Consider the following 21,214-nt stretch of genomic DNA (forward strand, 5'->3'; position numbering starts at 1 on the left):
ACAAGTATTATAATCTTGTCTTTCTTATTCTGTTTTTTCTTGTGTGTGTATGTGTGTGTGTGTGTGGGAACCCTTAGAGGCCAGAGGAGAGCATCAGATTATAAAGATCTGGAATTATAGGAGGTTGTGAGCCACCGAGCATGGGTGCTAGGATCTGAACTAAGGTCTTTCTGAAAAACCACACATGCTCTTAACTCCTGAGCCAGCTCCCTAGCCCCAACATGTATTGTCTTAATCATCATTTATCAAGGTATTCAGCTCTTTCATAGACAGTCTGAAGGATAGAAACCTACATTTAGGACTCTTGATTCTGGTTTCCTTCCTTGGGTGATCTTTGGTAATTTAATTAACTTGTAATTGTCTGGCCTAGTCTTCAAAAATAATTATGCTACTGTTTGTTGTCTTATAATGAGCTGTTGCATGTTCCTTATAAAATGCTTTGAATGCTGGGTGGTGGTGGTGCACGCCTGTAATCCTAAGGCAGAAGCAGGCGGATTTCTAAGTTCAACTCCAGCCTGGTCTACAGAGTGATTTCCAGGACAGCCAGGGCTATACAGAGAAACCCTGTCTCGAAAAAACCAAATCTAAAACAACGACAACAACAAATAAATAAAATGCTTTGAATAATTTGGGAAAACAAAATACATGAAAGTGGTTTTCAAAGTCAGACATCACTGAGGGTAATAAATGGAGAGTAATTCTCATCTCATTCTCTGAGAGCCACCATTAACAGTTACCTATAAACAGTCATCACATCTGTCTATGTCATGCTTCTTTTAGCATTAATGTTTATATCATATATGTATCACCTATTTGATATTTCTTCCAAGTAACAAACTGTGGTTGGATTTCTGAATATATAATACATACTTTTTATGGATTTAGGGAGAAGAGACTTGCAAAGAAATACTATGATAAATTATTCAAGGAATACTGCATAGCTGATCTCAGTAGATACAAAGAAAATAAGGTATGCCCTATGAATATTTATAGCTGGAGCTCTTGTTAACTACAGCATCAGTTTTTATAGCTATCATGACCCATATTACTCTTTCCTGGCACTGATTTGAATCTGTTGTCTTGCACTTTGGAATATCATTTTGACCGCTTACCCTCTGTGAGGTTTAAAAGGTCTATGGGATTTATGAAGGACAGATGCTTTGTGTTTGTGAGATCATCTATAAAAGTCTAAAATTACACAATTGGCAGCTGGATTCCACTGGGCTCATCTTGAGCCTCTAGTAATTAAACAATTCAGAATGCTGTCTCATTTCATAGATCATCAGCAGGTTTTTGATTGATTGCCATTTATGGAATGGCAGATGTACTTTTTCTACATAAATATTTCTGTTTTGGTAAAATTAGCTTTCAGTCAATGCTAATTAGTAGTGGTAGATTCCTATTTCCACATTACATCTTTAGTTAATATTAAAGCAATTTTTATTCCTAGCTAAACTTCCATAGGAACTAGAGAAGGTAATCCAAGAATGGATAATCTCAGTTGGAAATGTCAAAGGGGCTGAGCAAATATTTGTATTCTGCTAAGAAAAAAAAATCCATTTATAAACAACTATCTTAAAAGAAAGTCTAAGGATTTCTTTCTTTCTTTCTTTTTTTAAATTTCTTTAGTGTCTTTAGTTTGTGAGTTGTTTTCTAGTTCTGTACATATAGTAACAATAATTACTTTGCATATTCCTGATACAAATCTCTGTCTTTGTAGTAGACCAAAGACTTCTCAGTTCCTTCCAAACTAGTTGTAAATAGCACTTGTCTGTGCCAGCTGATTACCATAGTAACTAGTCTGGAATCACCACAACAACCTGGAGTTGCTTGCAGTTACTAGATTGTAAACCAAGTCTGAAATACCTTTCTAGAGTCATGTAGCAAAGTAGATTTTCAGCTATGGATTTTTTTTAATGATACACTCCAGTATTTATTGAAATTGGACTGGACATTCTATAGTGACTGTCCTTCAGAAAAAGCTGCAGTCTAGATGGATGTGATGGTGTACAACTGTAGTCCCAGCACTCAAGAGGCAGTGGCAGGATTGAGAATTCAGGGCCAGTCTAGGCTGCATAGTAAGTTTTGAGGGAGAAACTGTCTCAAAAAAAAAAAAAGTTGTAGTCTAGCTAAGGAGAACAATTAATACATGAAGTGTTTAAAGTCTCCATGTAAAAAATATTACTAGAATCAGGGAACTGGAAAGATGGCTCAGTGGTTAAGAGTGCTACTGAGAAGTCATAGGGACCTGAGCACCAGAGTTTGGATTTCAGCACCCATGTAGCAAGGCAGGCCACCACACATGTAAGCACACACACACACACACACACACACACACACACACAAACACACAAACACACACACACACACACACACACACACACACACACACACCCTGCATTAATAGCCTGGATGCATATGTCTGTTTTGCCTACGTGTATATCTGTGTACCACATGTATGCAGTGCCTGTGGAGGCAGGAAGATGTCAGCTCCTCCGAGCTGGAGTTGCAGGTAGTTACGAGCCACCACATGGGTGCTGGGAGTTGAGCCTGGTTGTCTGCAGTAGCAGCCAGGGCTCTTATACTCTGAGCCATCTCTCCAGCCCTCTGAATTCTTTCTTAGTACAGTGAGTCTGAGGGTTTTAACATGGTTTTGTTTGTTTTTGTTTTTCCTCAAGATTTATTTATTTATTCATTTATTTACTTATTATATGTAAGTACACTGTAGCTGTCTTCAGAAACACCAGAAGAGGGCATCAGATGCCATTACAGATGGTTGTGAGCCACCATGTGGTTGCTGAGAATTGAACTCAGGACCTCTGGAAGAGCAGTCAGTGCTCTTAACCACTGAGCCATCCAGCCCTAGGGTTAACATGTTGAAGTAATTAATACCCTTGGCCATAACCACAGTCCCCTGTTCTTGTTAGTACTGTATACTATGCATAGACTATAAATGCAGATGTTATCCTGGCTCAACTCCTGTAGCTTTTAGGTATTTTAAAAGTCATTTTTAGCAGAGGTTGGTAATTGTTGGGAGATATCCTTAAGTTCCTGTAAAAAGACAAAAAGCCATCACACTGATAATTATTTTTCAGCTGAAAATGTCATCATCCTTGGCTTTGTGTTTAGATATGTACATATATTAATTTAAATTTCATATTTGCATTTATTTTATATAAATGTACTTTTTTGTTTACTAGTTTGGATTTAGGTGGCGAATAGAAAAAGAAGTAATTTCAGGAAAAGGTAACTTTTAAATTTTTTACTTTCTAATAGATCTCAGTTTTTTTCTTTTTTGTTATATATAATTGAAATCATCCGGTGAGTGTTTTTTTTATAAAAATAAAGTTTGGGAAAATGTATTTCTGATAAATATATTATTAGCAAAGATCAGAATTTAATGCTTTCATGACTTCTTTAGAATTTGGTCCTTAGGAAACAATGAATTCATGAAATTCTTAGGCAAATGGATGGAGCTAGAGAACATCATACTAAGTGAGGTAACCCAGACTCAAAAGGTGAATCATGGTATGCACTCACTAATAAGTGGATATTAACCTAGAAAACTGGAATACCCAAAACATAATCCACACATCAAATGAGGTACAAGAAGAATGGAGGAGTGGCCCCTGGTTCTGGAAAGACTCAGTGAAGCAGTATAGAGCAAAATCAGAACAGGGAAGTGGGAAGGGTTGGGTGGGAAAACAGGGGGAGGGAAGGAGACTGATGGGACTTTCGGGGAATGGGGGTCCAGAAAAGGGAAATCATTTGAAATGTAAATAAATATATCAATAAATTAATAAAAAGCAATAAAAATAAACCTTTTAAAAAGTTTTATGCAAAAAAAAAAAAGAATTTGGTCCTTAGAATATTTGAGGATATGTGAACAATGTTATAACAAAGATTTAATAACAAGGAACAAGGGAGTACTTGATTATCAATTATAATAAAATATTGATAGTACTATATTCCAGCAACAATCAATATTTTGAAAGTAGAAGTTAAATATCATATGTGACAGATTAGTTTTAGGTTGAACTCAGATATTTAGTCTAATATCAAAACATCAAACATTCATGGTGGTCAAGAGAACTCCAGTTCCGGGGATGGGAAGCCCTCTTTTGACCTTTTGCAGCACCATGCCTGACGTGCACATATGTAATTGGCTGGGATGTTTTCTGTGAATGATGAGGGCACTGTAGAGGAGAAGGAAAGAGAAAGAACTTAAAGCAGCTCTTGGGTCAGTGAGGTGGTCACACACACACACACACACACAAACACAAACACACCATGCACATACAATATTAAATACACTTTTTGAGTTTTGTTTTTCAAGACAGGGATTTTCCGTGTAGCCCTGACTGTTCTGGAACTTGCTCTGTGAATGAGCCTGGGCAAGAACTTGAGATCCTCCTATCTCTGCCTCCTGAGTGTTGTGATTAAAGGTGGACACCACTGCCACCACCACCCCCAGTTCACCATCCCCGCCCCCCTACTCTCCCAATATCTAGCTAAATAAATATTTTTTAAAAATAAGGCAATTCAGAAGTTTTCTTAAGGTCATGTTTTATTTTGTATCTTTTCCTTAAATTATGAGAGATCTGAAATAAAATATAATAAAAATATCTGTATTAATTTTGTCAAGTGAAATTTTTAGGAGAGTATATAAAACTGCCTTTACAAAAATAACAGGCATTCTCTAAGTTCTTAAATGAATATAGGACTAGTGGGGAACAGAGAACAAAACAGAATGTTGTGGTTGCTGTTTAACAGACATTACTAAACCTGCTAAACGTGCTTAATTAATAGCTCTTTGTTTGGGATGACTTGTCATTTTGTGACTTCCTTACATAATTCATGGCATACCATGTATGTATACCCACAGGCTAGCTAGCTGATAGACAGACAGACACATACATACATATATGCAAAAATGTGTTTTAAGTTGAAGTCATCCTCTGCTACATGGTAAGTTTGAGGTTAGTCTGGGTCCATGTGATAGATCCTGTTTAAAAGGCTGAGTTACACATCAGCCTTTGGATGCTGGTGCAGAATTTCATTGTGACAGTCTTCTGCATTTTATGAAAAGGAATTCATGGTTTCTATTTGCTACTCTTGGTGCAAATTATTGTGGTAGAAATTGTTCTTTGTATAAATCATTTTTACTTTCTCTTTTTCTGCCAAAACAGAGTTTCAAGTTGTCCTTTCACATCCAAATCATTTGTCCTTAGAAGTTAGAAGTTTTTAGCTAGAATTTTAAGTAAATAATATATTTGAAAACATTAATTTTAACATTTAGTTAAATACTGAAAGGATTCATGTCTAAAAGCACATATTTTGGGAAATTATCTCTTTTAGGGTTTTTGTTAGTACACTTAATATTTTCACTTTCTAAAGTGTAAGATTCTTTCATACGGACTCACTAAAGTTCTACTTAAATAAACAGTTTACCAACAGGAATTGTGTTAACAGTTTTTGTTTTAAGAGTTCAGCTCTTTAGCTAGATCTGGTGGCAGTCTCATGGTCCCAGCTACCCTGGAGATGTCTCCAAATTCAGTTCTGACCTTTAGAACAAGTTCTAGGCCAGCTTAGGCAATGTACCAAGCAAGCAAGAAATAATAATAGGGTTTTTTTTGTTTGTTTGTTCATTTGTTTGTTTTAAAAGGGCTGGGATGTGGCTTTATGGTAAAACAAATACTTTGCATGCACAAGACCTGGGTTCAGTTCCCATTGCAAAAGAAGAAAAAAAGCATCTCTTTGATTTCACATTTTGATACATGCATGCTCTAATTATTTTTTGTTTTTTATTAGATATTTTCTTTATTTACATTTCAAATGTTATTTCCTTTCCTTGTTTCCCTTCTGAAAACCCCCTATCCCATCTCCCCTCCCTCTGCTCACTGACCCACCCATTCCCGCTTCCCCTGTCCTGGCATTCCCCTACACTGGGGCATCGAGCCTTCACAGGACCAATGGCCTCTCCTCTCATTGATGTCTGACAAGGCCATCCTCTGCTACATATACGGCTGGACACATGGGTCCTTCCATGTGTACTCCATGTGAGCTCTGTGGGTACTGGTTGGTTCATATTGTTCCTTTTTTTTTTTATTTTTGGTTTTTTGAAGACAGGGTTTCTCTGTATAGTCCTGGCTGTCCTGGAGCTCACTCTATAGACCAGGCTGGCCTCGAACTCAGAAATCTGCCTGCCTTTGCCTCCCAGAGTGCTAGGATTACAGGCGTGTACCACCACCGCACAGCTATTGTTGTTCTTCTATGGGGCTGCGAACCCCTTCAGCTCCTTGGGTCCTTTCTCTAGCTCCTCCATTGGGAATCCTGTGCTCAGTTCAGTAGTTGGCTGTGGGCATCCACCTCAGTATTTCTCAGGCACTGGCAGAGCCTCTCAGAAGACAGCTATATCATTGCTGGTGGGATTGCAAGCTGGTACAGCCACTCTGGAAATCAGTCTGGCAGTTCCTCAGAAAAAACAGAAGCTGGAAAGAACCCAGATGTCCCTTAACAGAGGAATGGACACAGAAAATGTGGTACATTTACACAATGGAATACTACTCAGCTATTCAAAACAATGAATTCATAAAATTCTTAGGCAAATGGATAGAACTAGAAAATATCATTCTGAGTGAGGTAACCCAATCACAAAGACCACACATGGTGCGCACTCACTGATAAGGGGATAATAGCCCAAAAGCTTGGAATACCCAACATACAACTCACAGACCACATGGAGCTCAAGAAGGAAGCCCAAAGCATGGATACTTTGGTCCTTCTTAGAAGGGGGAACAAAATACCCATTGGAGGAAAGATGGAGACAAAGTGTGGAGCATAGACTGAAGGAAAGGCCATCCAGAGACTGCCCCACCTGGGGATCCATCCCATATACAGTCACCAAGCACAGACACTATTGTGAATACATGCTATAATTATTGTGGTCAGTATTTTTCATGCTGAATTTGTATAGAATTTAATATATTCATTTAAAAATTTTTAAAAGAAAATTTTAGAGATAATAGGTTTGTAGGTGAATCCTATCATGTACTGTAGGTGACAGTCCTTTTCTTTTGCAGGCCAGTTTTTTTGTGGAAATAAACGTTGTGATGAAAAGGAAGGCTTGAGGAGCTGGGAAGTCAACTTCGGTTACACCGAGCACGGTGAAAAGAGAAACGCACTTGTTAAATTAAGTAAGGCCTGTTCAGTGGAGATACAGTTGATTGCTTTTAAGTTTACCTTAAATTTAAAATTGAAAAATGTATGTACTATTTAATCTTAAAAGATTTGGTGTATTTTCCTGAAAGTTTTCTTTTTCCCAGTAGTTTTCCCAAACCTCAAATAAAATTTGAACCTAAAGTCTTTAGCATTATGGAAGCACTTTGATAAGACAATTCTAATGTCAAATTTTAGCTGGTAACTTATAGAGTCAAGCCGTCACAAGCTTGAGGATGGCACTAGATTAGGAGTCTAAATAACAGTATTAGAAAAGGCAGTGTAGACCTTACGTCTCATTGTATAGCTATAATGTGGTATCAACAATAAATAAATTTTCTTTTTGACAGTGAGTGAAAATTTTGGGAAAGTATCCTTTTAAAAAAGTTTTTACTTAACTAAATATATTAACTTTACTTAATAATGGGTTTCACTATGACATTTTCATGCATATACGTATATATATGTATATATACATATATACATATGCTCATTTACTCTCTCTTGTCCCCTCTCACACTGATCCCCTTTTACTTCTTCATTAGTGCTCGTGTGTGTGTGTGTGTGTGTGTGTGTGTGTGTGTGTGTGTATGACCCAGTAAGTGTAGTTAGGGTTACTTACATGGTGAGGAGTTATTTACAGGACCCTACTTACCAGTTGCTACACCTCTGGAGAAATCTTCAGGAGTACAGAGCCTCATGAGTCTTCCCCGACTCTACAATGATGGAATGTTCATGAATTTAATACTCTGAAAGTTTTATGCAAGTAATCACAGCTGCTGAGAGTTCATGGGTGTAGCAGTTATATCATGCTCAGAGGACAGAGCTACACGACCCACCATGTAACCTCTGGGTCTTCTTTTTTCTTTTTTTCTTCTGCTTTCTCATTGGAGGTGTTCCCTGGGTCTTGGAGATTCTAATATAGGTGCCCTATTTAGAGCTGTGCCAGTTTTTCTCAGTGCTTTGACCAGTTATGATTCTCTGCACTCATAACTACATTCATAATTGTCTCTCACTGCAAAAAGGTTGAGCCTAGCACCATTCTGGGTAATTAGACAATTTGACAAGCACACCAGACTATTTAGGAAAGCAATAGCAAATAACTTCCCTCCTAGGAGCAGCCACAAGCCTGTGACCAAATTTAGAGTAAGTAAATTCCAGTACTTCATGTGGATTTCCTCCTGTAGAGTAAGCCTTAAATACCATCCAAAATCAGGTGGTTACCCCACAACAGTCGTGCCATTATGACACCAGTGGGCGGGCACATCTGGTCAGGGAGATGGGTTATGTAACATGAAGGATTCATAGCTGAGTAACACCTTTGATGACAACTCTCCCAGAGCACAGTCCTTTTTGACACTATGGAAGCTAGCCTCTCGAGAGGAAGATTCCAGCTCCGAGTCAGCTTGGTTTCTCATACAAGCAAGGCATATGGTATCTTCAGTAGAACCTTCTCTTCTGGTTCTGATGGGCAACTAACAGCAGAGGCACTAGTCAGTAGTGTTTAAAAGTATAGATGGGCCAGTGATACGGCTCAGTGGGTGAGGCGCCTGCTACCAAGCTTGACAACTTGAATTATTCTCTGGAGCCCACAAGGCGTAATGAGACAATAGACTGTAAACTGTCCTCAGACCTCCATATACTCACCACACTCACTGTGGTGCATGCACATACCCTTGCCACAAAATAAATAAAATGTAATTAGGAAGTAGTTTAGAGGGACTGGAGATGGCTTAGAGGTCAGGAGCATTGACTGCTCTTCCAGATGACCCAGGTTTGATTTCCGTAGCCTTGTGATGATTCACAACCACCTGTAACTGCAGTTCCAGGGCATCCAGTGCCCTCTTCTGGCCTCCACGGTGAGCCTATATGCACATGGTCCAGGCATGTGTGTAGACACAACACTCATACATAAACTTTTAAAAAGAAAAAAAGATTAGAGATAAATGTTACTTTGAGTACTGTTTCTCAGTGCTGTTCACTTAGACCAGGTCCCTTGCTAAACCTGGAACTCACCAGCAGACAGCAGCTCCCTGTAACCATGGTTATCGTGTTACACTGTTCTTTTTTAAAATTAGTTTTCATGTTTCAGTTGCTTCCTTCCTTCCTTTTATGGCCATCAGCTTTATGGCCATCTAGCTCTGTAACAAATCTTCAGTTTTCAGTCTACTCCTGATAGTACAGACTGGTTTCTGTGAGTTCCTCCTAGAAGCACCTATCTGGAAAAGTCAGGCAGTATGGAATGAGACTAGGGAAAGAAGTATTTATAGTGGAAGTATTTGAAAATTCTCTTTCCGTTTACTTGAAAGTTTTGAACACTTCAGAGAAGATGGCTATACCCAAATAATAATAATCATTATCATTATTATATTAGTACATCATGTTGTTATATGAAGAGAGATCTTTGATATCAGATACTAATTTTGCCTATGAAACACAATGGATAAAAACATTCTAAAGTACCTTTAAAACAGCATTTTCAGATATAACAGGGCTGACACACATATGAACTCACAAAGACAGCATACATACAACCATCACAAGTTCAAACCAGATAGAGTCCTGGTACTGACACAGGGAAGTGGGTACAGAGTCCTCCCCCTAACCAGGAAGCAGTCTGTGATTGATAGCTGCTGGGAAAGGGAAACATAGGTTTGCTTTAATGGAGTGATACCTTTTTTTCAAAGAGAGAGAAAATATGAAGTGGGGTGGATAGGGTGGTGGGATCTTGGAGGAACTTAGGAAAGGGAAAGAATATAATGAGATATATTGTATGAAAAATTTAAAACAAAGCATTGTTAAAATATTTTCAATCCTTAAACACTGTAATATAATTTTGAGATATAATACGGGTAACCTGGAAGGGAAGCTGGGAATGCATGCAAAGGCAACAAAAAGAGATGAAGAGCAAGACAACATTGCTGTTCAAGGTCTCAAAGTTTAATGGAGAACTCCCAATATCTAGGCAGTGGAAACCCCAGCCCCCAAAGGCTGGAAGCTTCTCAGCAGAACTGGTTCTAGAGATTCTCAGGAAACTGCAGGTCCTTGAAGAATAGGCTTCACCTTGGTTTGAGCACTCTACCCTAGGTGGAGGGGATTATGGCTAACACAGGAGTTCCCACTCAAAGACTGGGAGAGGAAGTTCACATTGGTCAATGTCAAGTTCCTGCCAAGTGGCATGGCACCTCGATAAGGCTCTCTACAGATTATTTTTTATATTATTTCCTGTGTATAGTAAGGGATACAAATAACATGGCAAATTATAATTTAAATAGAGTAGCAGTATAATTACATGGATTCAGAAACTCAGTGGTATATTTTTTCTCTTTTAGGACTATGCCAAGATTGTTCCTTTAAATTAAATTTTCATCACAGGTAATTTTTTTTCTTTTGATATATCATTCTTAATGTTTAGTAACCTAGGCCATACTCATTTTATCATACTGAGTATCTAAAGCTCAATTTGGAAAGTGGATTTATTTAGAAAATAGAGCATCATTGTATGATCTGTGGAATTGTAAATTCACTCTGTCCTGAACAAGCCAAACAAGTTTATATGTGAAGGTCTATGTGGGGCAGCAGATGCCTGTTGTTAATTTGAAGCCAATGGCCAGACACTGTAATAGTCCTCGAAATGATGTGATAAAGCTGACTGCATAAAATGGAGCATGCGTGCATGCCTGTGTACCTGCGTGCCCGAGTGCCTGCGTGGCTGTGTGCCTGCGTGGCTGTGTGCCCACATTTTTTGGGGAAGCTAAAGGAGGACTCTGAGTGCTGTGCTCTCTGACTTTGCCATTATTCATTTAAGACAAGGTCTCTGGTTAAACCCAGACCTTGCCGGTTTTGACTAGTCTGACTGGTAAGCTACAGCAATGTTCCTGTCTCTCTGGTCTCCACCTTCCTGCCTCTAAGCACCAAGATTATTGGTGAACATGGTCATACCTGATATTTATGTGGATTCTTGGGATTCAGAGTCAATTCCTCATGTGTTCATTGCAGACTCTCTTATCTATGGAACCATTTCTCCGGTCCTTCTTGTGACTTTTAAACAGACTTTTGTTGTTTTGTTTTTCAAGTCAGCATTTCTCTGTGTAGCCCTGACTGTCCTGGAACTCCCTTTGTAGGCAAGGCTGGCCTCTATCTCACAGAGATCTGCCTGACTCTGCCTCCGTAGTGCTGGGTTAAATAGACTTTTAGCTAGAGTTTCTCAATGGCAAAAGTGGCATTGGTAAAGTCAGGCTCCTGCTAAGCCATCTGGAATGTGTCTGCTATGTTGAGTTAGAAGAACTACTGGCCTGCACCATGTCTTTGTGTGAGATCATTGGCCTTGGTTTTATTTTATTATTTGCTTGTTTTTTGTTTTGTTATTTTGTTTCATTTTTGAGGAAGACTACCTTTAATTCATAATGTTTCTGAGGCTAGTCTCAAATTTGTGATTCTCTTGTTTCAGCCTCCTGAGTGCTAGGGTTATAGGTATATGTCAGCATCTGGGTTGTTAAGTTTTAGTGAAAGCATGTCTATATTGTGTTTTAGCTACTACAAATAAACAATACATTTTTAAAACCAGCAGGAGTTTTTATGTTGCTGGGATGGCCAGCCCAAACCTTAATTTCCTCTTTCTGCCAGTGATGCTGAGACTGAAGGTATTTTGTGACTTTCCCTCTTAAGTGTCATTTCAAAACTGAAATGACTTTGATAAAAGAACAAATATGATTAACTACTATGCCAGCATGATAGCATCAGTGTGGGTATCTTAACCAGAAGTCTGTTGAGCAAATATTTGAGAGCTGTTTTCCCATATTTCTTTTCTTAAGCAATTAAAATTGTTTTTCACCTGTTGTACTGACCAACAGATGTACTGTTGTAAATCTGGCCTAGAGGAGGTAAAGAGCAATAAGAAGGTAAATTAGAAGTAGTCTAACGTGGACATCTGAGTTGAGAGTGAGCACTTTCCATCTCCATCCCTGGATGTGTGTACTGTAGTCTTTACTCTGAGAGGAGAGCATCCTCTCACGTGGATTAGATCGTCGCAGCACTTGCTTCTCAGTGCTCAGTGGATATGAGCTAAGTGCTAGGAAAGGGGTGGATATAAACAGTGCACTGTTTGTGTAGAGAATTTACCAAATAGTTCTTTGTGTCTGTTTAGGCTTTATCATCTTACAGAATTATCTTAATTTATATATTGACCTAAAATATTTACATACTCTAGCCTGGCAGTGGTGGCACATACCTTTACTCCCAGCACTCTGGAAACAGACACAGGTGGGTCTCTGTGATGAGGCCAGCCTGGTCTACAGAGAGACTTTCAGTACATCTAAGGTTACATGGAGATACTATATCTCAAAAAAATAAAAAATGAAAAAAACTACATATTCTTTCAAGGTTCCTTATTATATAAATTATAAGTAAATTATAACTATTTTCTTTAATTCAGATATTATTTTTTATAAAATTTGTTGAAAAAGTTAACTTCAATATTATGTCATTTAACATAAAGGAGAAAAGAAATCAAGTCAACAAAAAGAAAGTCAAAAACCAAGACTGAGTGTGACAAGTCGCCTCGTAGGAAATCCAAGTCGTCATCTTCAGAGGGCGCTCCCAAGGGCAAGGATGAAGGTGAGAAGGATCAAGAGCTCCTCACTCCGAGGATGGCATACAGTTGGCTGCAGCACTAACCAGAGTCCATCTGGGGGTGCCTTCAGGGCTGTTTAAAAACAACTGAAAGGAAAGTGGTCAAGAATTCAGATGTGAATTTAGTCGCTTTTAGCCGTTTTAAGAACAGAATTGGTTTTGGTTCCTTTCGGGCATATACTATAGTATTATATAATACTGCAAATTGTTCAATTCCTGGCTGTATTCAAGCCTTGTTACTAGGACAAGACACTGATTCTCCTGAGCCTACCTTCTCTGTGTATGCTGGGGTAGCACCTGCCTGCATAGTTAGTCTTCAAGAGTCAGATGAAAACTTGAAGGCTCTTTGAGAACTAGGACTGTAAAGCAGTTTTACAGTCTGCCATTCAATCTAAAATCTTTTTTTTTAATTAAAAATTTACATGGAAAATATTTCAGATGAAATAGAAGAGATGCATAGAAAAACCCGTTAAAATAGACAATTTTCATGCAAAATTAAAGAGTAAAGTGGTACACATAAAAAACATTGCTAAATTAATTGAAATATGAAATAGAAACATTTTATGATAGAATTGAAGATTTACATCGAAAACATTTCTGATAAAATTGTAGAAAAATGTAGAAAAACATGTTAGAATTGAAGATTATCATGGAAAAATTTATATAGATATAATAATGGTAGGCATAAAAGTATTCCCTAAATTGATTGAAAGTAGAATTATAAACATTTTCTGATAAACTTGAAGATTTACATGGAAAATATTTCTGATAAAATTGAAGAAATATATAGAAAAACATGTTAAAATTAAAAATTATCATGGAAATTATACAGATAAAATGATAGGCATAAAGATAATTCTAAGTTGATTGAAGGTGGAATTATAAACATTTACATGGAAAATATTTCTGGTAAAATTGAAGATTTACATGGAAAATATTTCTGGTAAAATTCAAGAAATATATAGACTAACATGTTAAAATTGACTATTTCATGGAAAATTTTACATATAAAATGGTAGATATAAAGACTCTAAATTAATTGAAGGTGGAATTAGAAACATTTGTGATAAAATCAGAGATCTACATTGAAAACATTTCTGATAAAATAGAGTAAATATATAGAAAGACATTAAAATAGAGATTATCATGAAAAATAATGCAGATAAAATGGTAGACATAAAAACTTACTAAATTAATTAAAAGGGGAATTACAAACATTTTCTGATAAAATTGAAGGTTTACATGAGAAATATTTCTGTGAGCCTACGTCTCTTTATTGGGGAATTGAGTCCATTGTTGTTAAGAGATATTAAGGAATAGTGATTGTTGCTTCCTGTTATTTTTTTATGTTATTTTTATGTTTGTGTGGGTATCTTCTTTTTGGTTTGTTGGAAGAAGATTACTTTCTTGCTTTTTCTATGGTGTAGTTTCCCTCCTTGTGTTGGCATTTTCCACCTATTATCCTTTGTAGGGCTGGATTTGCGGATAGATATTGTGCAAATTTGGTTTTATCACGGAATATCTTGGTTTCTCCATCTAAGATGATTGAGAGTTTTGCTGGGTATAGTAGCCTGGGCTAGCGTTTGTGTTCTCGTAGGGTCTGTATGAGGTTTGCCCAGGATCTTCTAACTTTCATCGTCTCTAGTGAGAAGTCTGGTGTGATTCTGATAGGTCTGCCTTTATAAGTTCCTTGCCCTTTTACCCTTACTGCTTTTAATATTCTTTCTTTGCTTAGTGAATTTGGTGTTTTGATTATTATGTGCTGGGAAGACTTTCTGTTCTGCTCCAGTCTGTTTGGAGTTCTGTAGGCTTCTTGTATGTTCATGGGCATCTCTTTCTCTAGGTTAGGGAAGTTTTCTTCTATACTTTTTTTGAAGATATTTACTGGGCCTTTAAGTTGGAAATCTTTGCTTTATACCTATAATCCTTAGGTTTGGTCTTCTTATTGTGTCCTGGAGTTCCTGGATGTTTTGGGTTACCAGCTTTATGCATTTTGCATTTTCTTTGACTTTTGAGTCAATGTTTTCTATGGTATCTTGAGCATCTGAGGGCCTTTCTTCTATCTCTTGTATTCTGTTGTTGATGCTTACATCTATGACTCCTGAATTCTTTCCAAGGTTTTCTATCTCCAGAGATGTCTCACTTTGTGATTTCTTTATTGTTTCTACTTCCACTTTTAGATCCTGGATGGTTTTGTTCAGTTCCTTCACTTGATTGTGTTTTCCTGTAATTCTTTAAGAGATTTTTGTGTTTCTTCTTTAAGGGCTTCTGCCTGTTGATCCATGATCGCCTGTGTTTCTTTAAGGGATTTTTGTGTTTGCTCTTTAAGAGCTTTTACTTGTTGACCGATATTCTCCTGTATTTCTTTAAGGGAGTTATTTAAGTCTTTCTTGAAGCCCTCTATCAGCATCATGAGATATGATTTTAAATCCGACTCTTGCTTTTCCCTTGTGTTGGGGTATCCAGGACTTGCTGTGGTGGGAGAACTGGGTTCTGATGTTGCCATGTGGCCTTGGTTTCTGTTGGTAGGGTTCTTGTGCTTGCCTTTTGCCATCTGGTTATCTCTGGTGTTAGTTGGTATTGTCTCTGGCTGGAGTTTGTTCCTCCTGTGGGCCTGTAAGCCTGTGTCCTTACTTCTCTGAGCTCAGAAGTAAAAGCACTGCTGAGAGATCACTCTCTCCTGGCAGGCTGTGCACAAAAGCTGTGGAGTCTCCCAGCTCCCTGGTGCTTACTGTAGCTTTGTTATCCATAGAAGAAACTGAGACACTAACACTTCCTCAATCTAAAATCTTGATTACAGTAGATGTCTCATAGGATTATGAGAAAAATTGAGATAGTTTATTTAGCAATTTGACTAATGCCCGCCATGTAATTAACTATTAAGAAGGTTACTTTTAGTTGCTTTTTCCGCACCAGAAGGTAATCAGATATAACTTCTACTGAATTTAACCCAATGTTAATATAAGATCTGGACAGGAGAGGGCTCCCTTGCTCTAGATAGGAAGATAGTTGGCTCAGGTGCATTCTTTTATGCATTTTTTTTCCTTCTTGTATATCACAATGACTATGCAGTTAAAGTATATAGTACAAAATATCACCGAATTGGGATAATTAGTAGACGTATTATTCTGTTGTTTATTGAGAGCTGGCATTTGAAGATGAAAGTCTTTTCACATCTATCTTATTTCCTAACTCCAAAATAAGTTTCAATAAGTGTGACAATTTCATCTGAGTTTGAAAATTTGTATTTATTTTAATATGCTGTAACAGTAGTATGGCATTTGAAAATTTGGTTATATCCATTATTGAATTAATAATATTATCATCTTCTTACTGTAATCATACCATGTAATTGGCTTATTATAAATTAAGGAAGAGCTCATCTCTACCTAGACCTTTTTAATTTAGAATAATGTTTAATAATGACTAAACATCTGGACAGTTGGCACTCCTGGCTTTATCCCTAGACATCCCTTGCCCCCCCCCCTTATGTGAGACTATGTACTCTGTAGCTTCCTTCTTACCGCCATAGTAAGTGCTAAATAAGTGAGTGGCTGGGTGAACAGCTGAGTGCCACATGGCAGAGCAAATGAGTAGAGAGAAAACTAAGACAGATCAATATGGCTTGTGTTTGAAGAGCAGTTTTGCTTTTGCAAGAAAGGAAGAACTAAATACATGGATACAGATACACTCTTGGACAAAGGTTCAATATCCTCTCTTCCCCATTTCCCTTTAAACAGCCTCACCCTTCATGTTTCACTTCAGTTCAGTTGGAAAGGCCCTTCTTAACAATGTCTGTCTCACTTCTCCAACCTAGCTTAGATCCCTAGTATGCATTCTAAGAGTACCCTGTACTTGTTTAGATGCACAGGACCCTTGAATAATTCATTTTCTGTGAGAAAAGGGATTATATAGGTGTTTAACTCACTCCCACTTCCTAAGATCGTAGGCACTTATTTAGTAGATATTAGTGAGTGGAATCTGTGAATTCACTCATTTTTCTCACAGTTGAAGAAACTCCAGGAATCAATCCTAAACAATGGTGCTCCCTTATGATCAGCTGTAAATTGGTCTGAAGTTACTGTCGGAGGCCCCTGTGATTTGTGGGTCCTCACACACAGACAAGTGTGCAAGAGCCTCTGCCCTGTGGCATACAGTGGTTCTAACTGTTTCAGCATTTCAAGGGAGGAGGAACCCACTCCTACCACAGTAACCTTCACATATCAGATGGTTCTGGCAGGTTTCCCTTGAAACCTTTGGTTCTACTTCTGTCAGTGGGTTTGAAGAGTAACCCTAACCTTTCCACCTACTTTTTTTTTTTTTATGTGAGTACACTGTAGCTACCTTCAGACAGATACACTAGAAGTGAAAGATGAGCCACCATGTGGTTGCTGGGATTTGAACTCAGGACCTCTGGAAGAGCAGTCAGTGCTCTGAACTGCTGAGCCATCTCTCCAGCCCTCCACCCACGTTTTAAAAGCCCATTGAACAGCCTGCACTTCTTGTATCCCCTTTGGCTTCTAAGAGACTAAAACTTAGGCTTCTCAGCCGCTCATCTAGTTTTGTTGGGGGCTTATTTTGTCACCTGTGCTTTTTATTTTATCATCCTACACACACACACACACACACACACACACACACACACACACACACACAGGTATAGGCCTTTAATCCTAGCACTTGAGATATACTGGCAGGCAGATCTCTGTGAGTTCGAGGCCAACCTGTTCTACAGACCAAGTTCCAGGATAGCCAGTACTACACAAAGAAGCCTTGTCTCTAAAGCCCATGTGTGTGTGTGTGTGTGTGTGTGTGTGTGTTTAGTTATAAAAATTGATAACATTTAATTATATAACTATAACTAAATATAAGCATCATTTAAGTATATAAATACATTAGTATATAGGATATAAATATATTAATATAAATATACATAAAACATATAATACAATATATTATTATTCTATGACATATATACCAAAGATGTTCTGTACTTTTTCCTTTTTGTCTCCTTAACTATTGCAGAGATGAAATTTTTAATTTTTTTGACAAAATGATGCCTTAATAGCTACATATGACTGTGGACACAGTTGGCTGGGAATGTGGGTCAGTGGGGGAGCCCTTGTTTAGCATGCTATAAGGAAGGAAGAAGCCCTAACTCCTCACTACCTCCATTTCTACTTGTATATGATCTTGAAAAAAGTCTGGAAAATGAATTTCTATACACTGTTCACTGGAAGGGCTGAGCATCTCTACAAAGTAAAGGAAATTTAGTATTGTTGCTGTTGTTGTTGTCATCATTATCATTTGCAACCTTTGAAGTGGTGTTCAAGCCATGTAACATTTTTCATAGGCTTTCAGGTTTTAAGTTTTGTGTTAACTTTCAGCTGTCCCAGGCTCTATAAGCAAGTAAGATAATAACTATCTAAAAGGACCTAATATTTTAATTGAGGAAATAAAACTAAGGGACCTGAAAGTAGTAAAAGGCTTTTTTTTTTTTTTGAGACCATAAGAAAATTTGTGAAGAATTTATAGCTTTAGCTATAACTATCAACACCACCTGAAGATGATGCTTGTTAAAACAATGTTGTTTTCTTTTCAGGACATTCATCCTCAAAAAAGTCAGAAGATTCTAGAAACAGTAAGTATCAAGCATTTCTTTATCAATAGAAATATATAGATTCAAAGCACTTGTGATTTGGGTTTTTTTTTAAGTTGTATCCTGCTATGATGTGAATTATTATTTGTTTTTGTATAACAGAAGAATCATAAAGGACAAAAAGTAAATATTTATTTACTTTTTACAATTTTATTGTAAACTATTTTTTTACAATTAAGTCTCTTAATTATCGAAAGCATCAGAAGCGATTTTCAGTAAATGCACAGTGAGTGTATATTTCAGTTTATGCAGTGAGCATGTATTTCAGTTTCACACTGTACAGTGTGCAGGAAGAGAAGTGGGGTAAGGTTGCACTGGGGAGGGGAAGGCAGGATTAAAGAAAGCAGCTCCCTGTGCGGGAGTCTGACGGCCTGCGCGGGTGACTGGACATGTGGAGCGTGCTTCTTGTGTGGGTCCCGTGACAGAAGCTCTTGCTCTGAATGGTGCTTTTTATTTGTGCATTCACTACTTCTTTGCAAACACTGATTTTACTGAAGGATTGCTACAAAGTCTCTATTTCCCATGAAATGCTTCCCGAGTTTTCAGTGATTTACAAAAGTACACAGGTTGTTTTAAAATTAGTGATATATGAGTACTGGGAAACAAGGTGGAATCGCAGTGTAAAGGTAGAAACAAGATGTATTCCTTTACCAAAGCACATCCCACGACCATTGCTGTTCTCCCTACAGCCAAAACACAATGACCAATGCCCTTTTGAAATAATAAAGAGACTTTATTTATTTAGCTTTTTCCTGGCAGCTTCAAGAGAAGAACCTCCTGTAGGATTAGAAAAGGAGGCATGCTTTAAAAAAAAATCTGTAGTAGAAATAAGATACTTTTATGTTTTAAATTGTAAAGGTTTATTTTTATTATTTTTAAATTATGTATGTGAGTATATCTGGTCTAGTGCAGAAGCCATTGAAGTGAGACATGGGCATCGGCTAGTTCCCTCAGAGCTGTAATTGTGGACTGGTGAGCTCCCGCACGTGGTTGCTGGCAAGCAGCACAGGTTCTCAAAGAGCAGGATTCACTCCTGACCACGGAGCCATCTCCCCATGGCTGTCTCCCCTCCGCTTTGAAAATATTAAAATTTAATGTACATATTTATTTTGAGACAAGTTCAAGTTATTCTTGACTTTATAATACTTGTTTATCACTCTCTGAAATTTCTAGAATTACAGGCAAATGATGTCAAGGTTGTTCAGTAGATGTCCTGAGAACCAGAGAGCTAAAGGAAATTATTGAAGGCTAAATAGTTAATGTCAGAGAGAGGCTTAGATACAAGTTTATAATCCCTAACTCAGTGCTTTTTTTCCTCTTACTATCAATAGCTGTTCACTATTGGTGAGTCAAATGGAAGCCTGTTGCTTATATTGTAATATAATAGGTAGGTAGATAGATAGATAGATAGATAGATAGATAGATAGATAGATGGATCCATCTTAAATGATTAATTTGTCCATGTCTTGCTTCTTTTGTAGAATGGGTATAAACAGGCCAGGCCAGCTTTATTGAATTATTGTCAAAAGAGAAGATATACACAAAAAGTCTGTCTCACACGAAGGAAGTCCTTGATAACCTGTAGCTCTGTTGCAGTGCCAGCAAAAAGAAAAATGCCAGACATTAAACAGTCTGTATTTGCTCTCTGAATTGATCAGATCAAAAGTTAATACCTGACCATTTTTTTATGGTTATTCAAGACATTCACCATTCTTCAGTTGAGTGAGTTTTTAGTTATCATATAATATCCTCAGAATTCAAGCATTTGGGAAAACCCAAAGTATTTAAGTACCATACACTAAGGAGAACTTTGAAGGCTGAAACGGATCAAACACAGAGCAGCCGGTATGTTACGAGAACTGAAATTGTGCCGTGGGGCGAATGTTGGCGAACTGCAGATGTTTAGTTTGGAGGGTGAGGACATAAAACTTGGAGGTGTTTGGAGGCCGCTACTCAACGGGAGATGTATTTTTAGTGATTGGTTCATGAAGTCTGTAGATAAAAAGAGCCTGAAAACACATTTTGTCCTCAATTTAAGGAAAACTGTCCCTTGGAAATCTCTGACAAATGGAAGTGAGCTGTCTCAGGAGACAGATTGGATGCTACTTGTTATTGGAAGTGTCCCGCAATGACTGGGTTCACGTTGCAGACAGCGTTAGATGAGCAGACCCACAGACACCAGTAGAGCAGCAGGCTGTGGCTCAGCAGATACAGGCTGCTGCCAGGCCTGGTGACCTGATTCCATCCTTGGGACTCACGTGTCCTCTGATCTGCACACATGCATTGTAGCATGTTCACATTATATCACACACATAAATGTAAAGAGAAGAAAAGAACTAATTCTTGCCCGTAATTACTGCAGACTTGACAGTGAGGCTGTAAGAGGGTCGTTGTGTATTGACCACTCTGCCTGTCATTCCTTAGTGGAACTCTTTCCTCCCCTGGAAGATGGTTGTAGTTGTAACTGTTTGTAGTGACTCTTGCCCTCAGGGAATCAGGAAGTTTTAGACTCATAGGGTGGAAGAAACTTTACAGATCATTTAGTCTATACCTATAGATTTGATTCTCTGAGGCAATTTGGCCACTTTTCCAATGGATATTCTATCAAAGGGATTTATTTTAAGATGATTTAACTTTTTAAAAGTAAAATTGCATTATCTTGTATTAGAAAATTGATGTACTGATGGGCTGGCCCAGTAGTCTGTT

At 37.8% G+C, this 21,214-nt stretch overlaps 1 protein-coding gene across 3 annotated transcripts in view; it reads left to right on the forward strand.

Annotated features, from left to right (window-relative positions):
* The window catches only part of LOC127687664 (protein FRA10AC1 homolog), a 34,187-nt gene that overhangs the window by 8,763 nt on the left and 4,210 nt on the right, over positions 1 to 21,214 (forward strand). For all 3 annotated transcript variants that reach the window (XM_052186500.1, XM_052186492.1, XM_052186510.1), the window contains exons 7-12: positions 886 to 970; positions 3,201 to 3,246; positions 7,083 to 7,196; positions 10,551 to 10,593; positions 12,716 to 12,834; positions 18,452 to 18,490. In XM_052186500.1, coding sequence (XP_052042460.1) covers positions 886 to 970; positions 3,201 to 3,246; positions 7,083 to 7,196; positions 10,551 to 10,593; positions 12,716 to 12,834; positions 18,452 to 18,490 — 446 coding nt within the window. The remainder of the gene's footprint in view (positions 1 to 885; positions 971 to 3,200; positions 3,247 to 7,082; positions 7,197 to 10,550; positions 10,594 to 12,715; positions 12,835 to 18,451; positions 18,491 to 21,214) is intronic.

Source organism: Apodemus sylvaticus, chromosome 1 (genome assembly GCF_947179515.1).
Source record: "Apodemus sylvaticus chromosome 1, mApoSyl1.1, whole genome shotgun sequence".
Taxonomy (NCBI): domain Eukaryota; kingdom Metazoa; phylum Chordata; class Mammalia; order Rodentia; family Muridae; genus Apodemus; species Apodemus sylvaticus.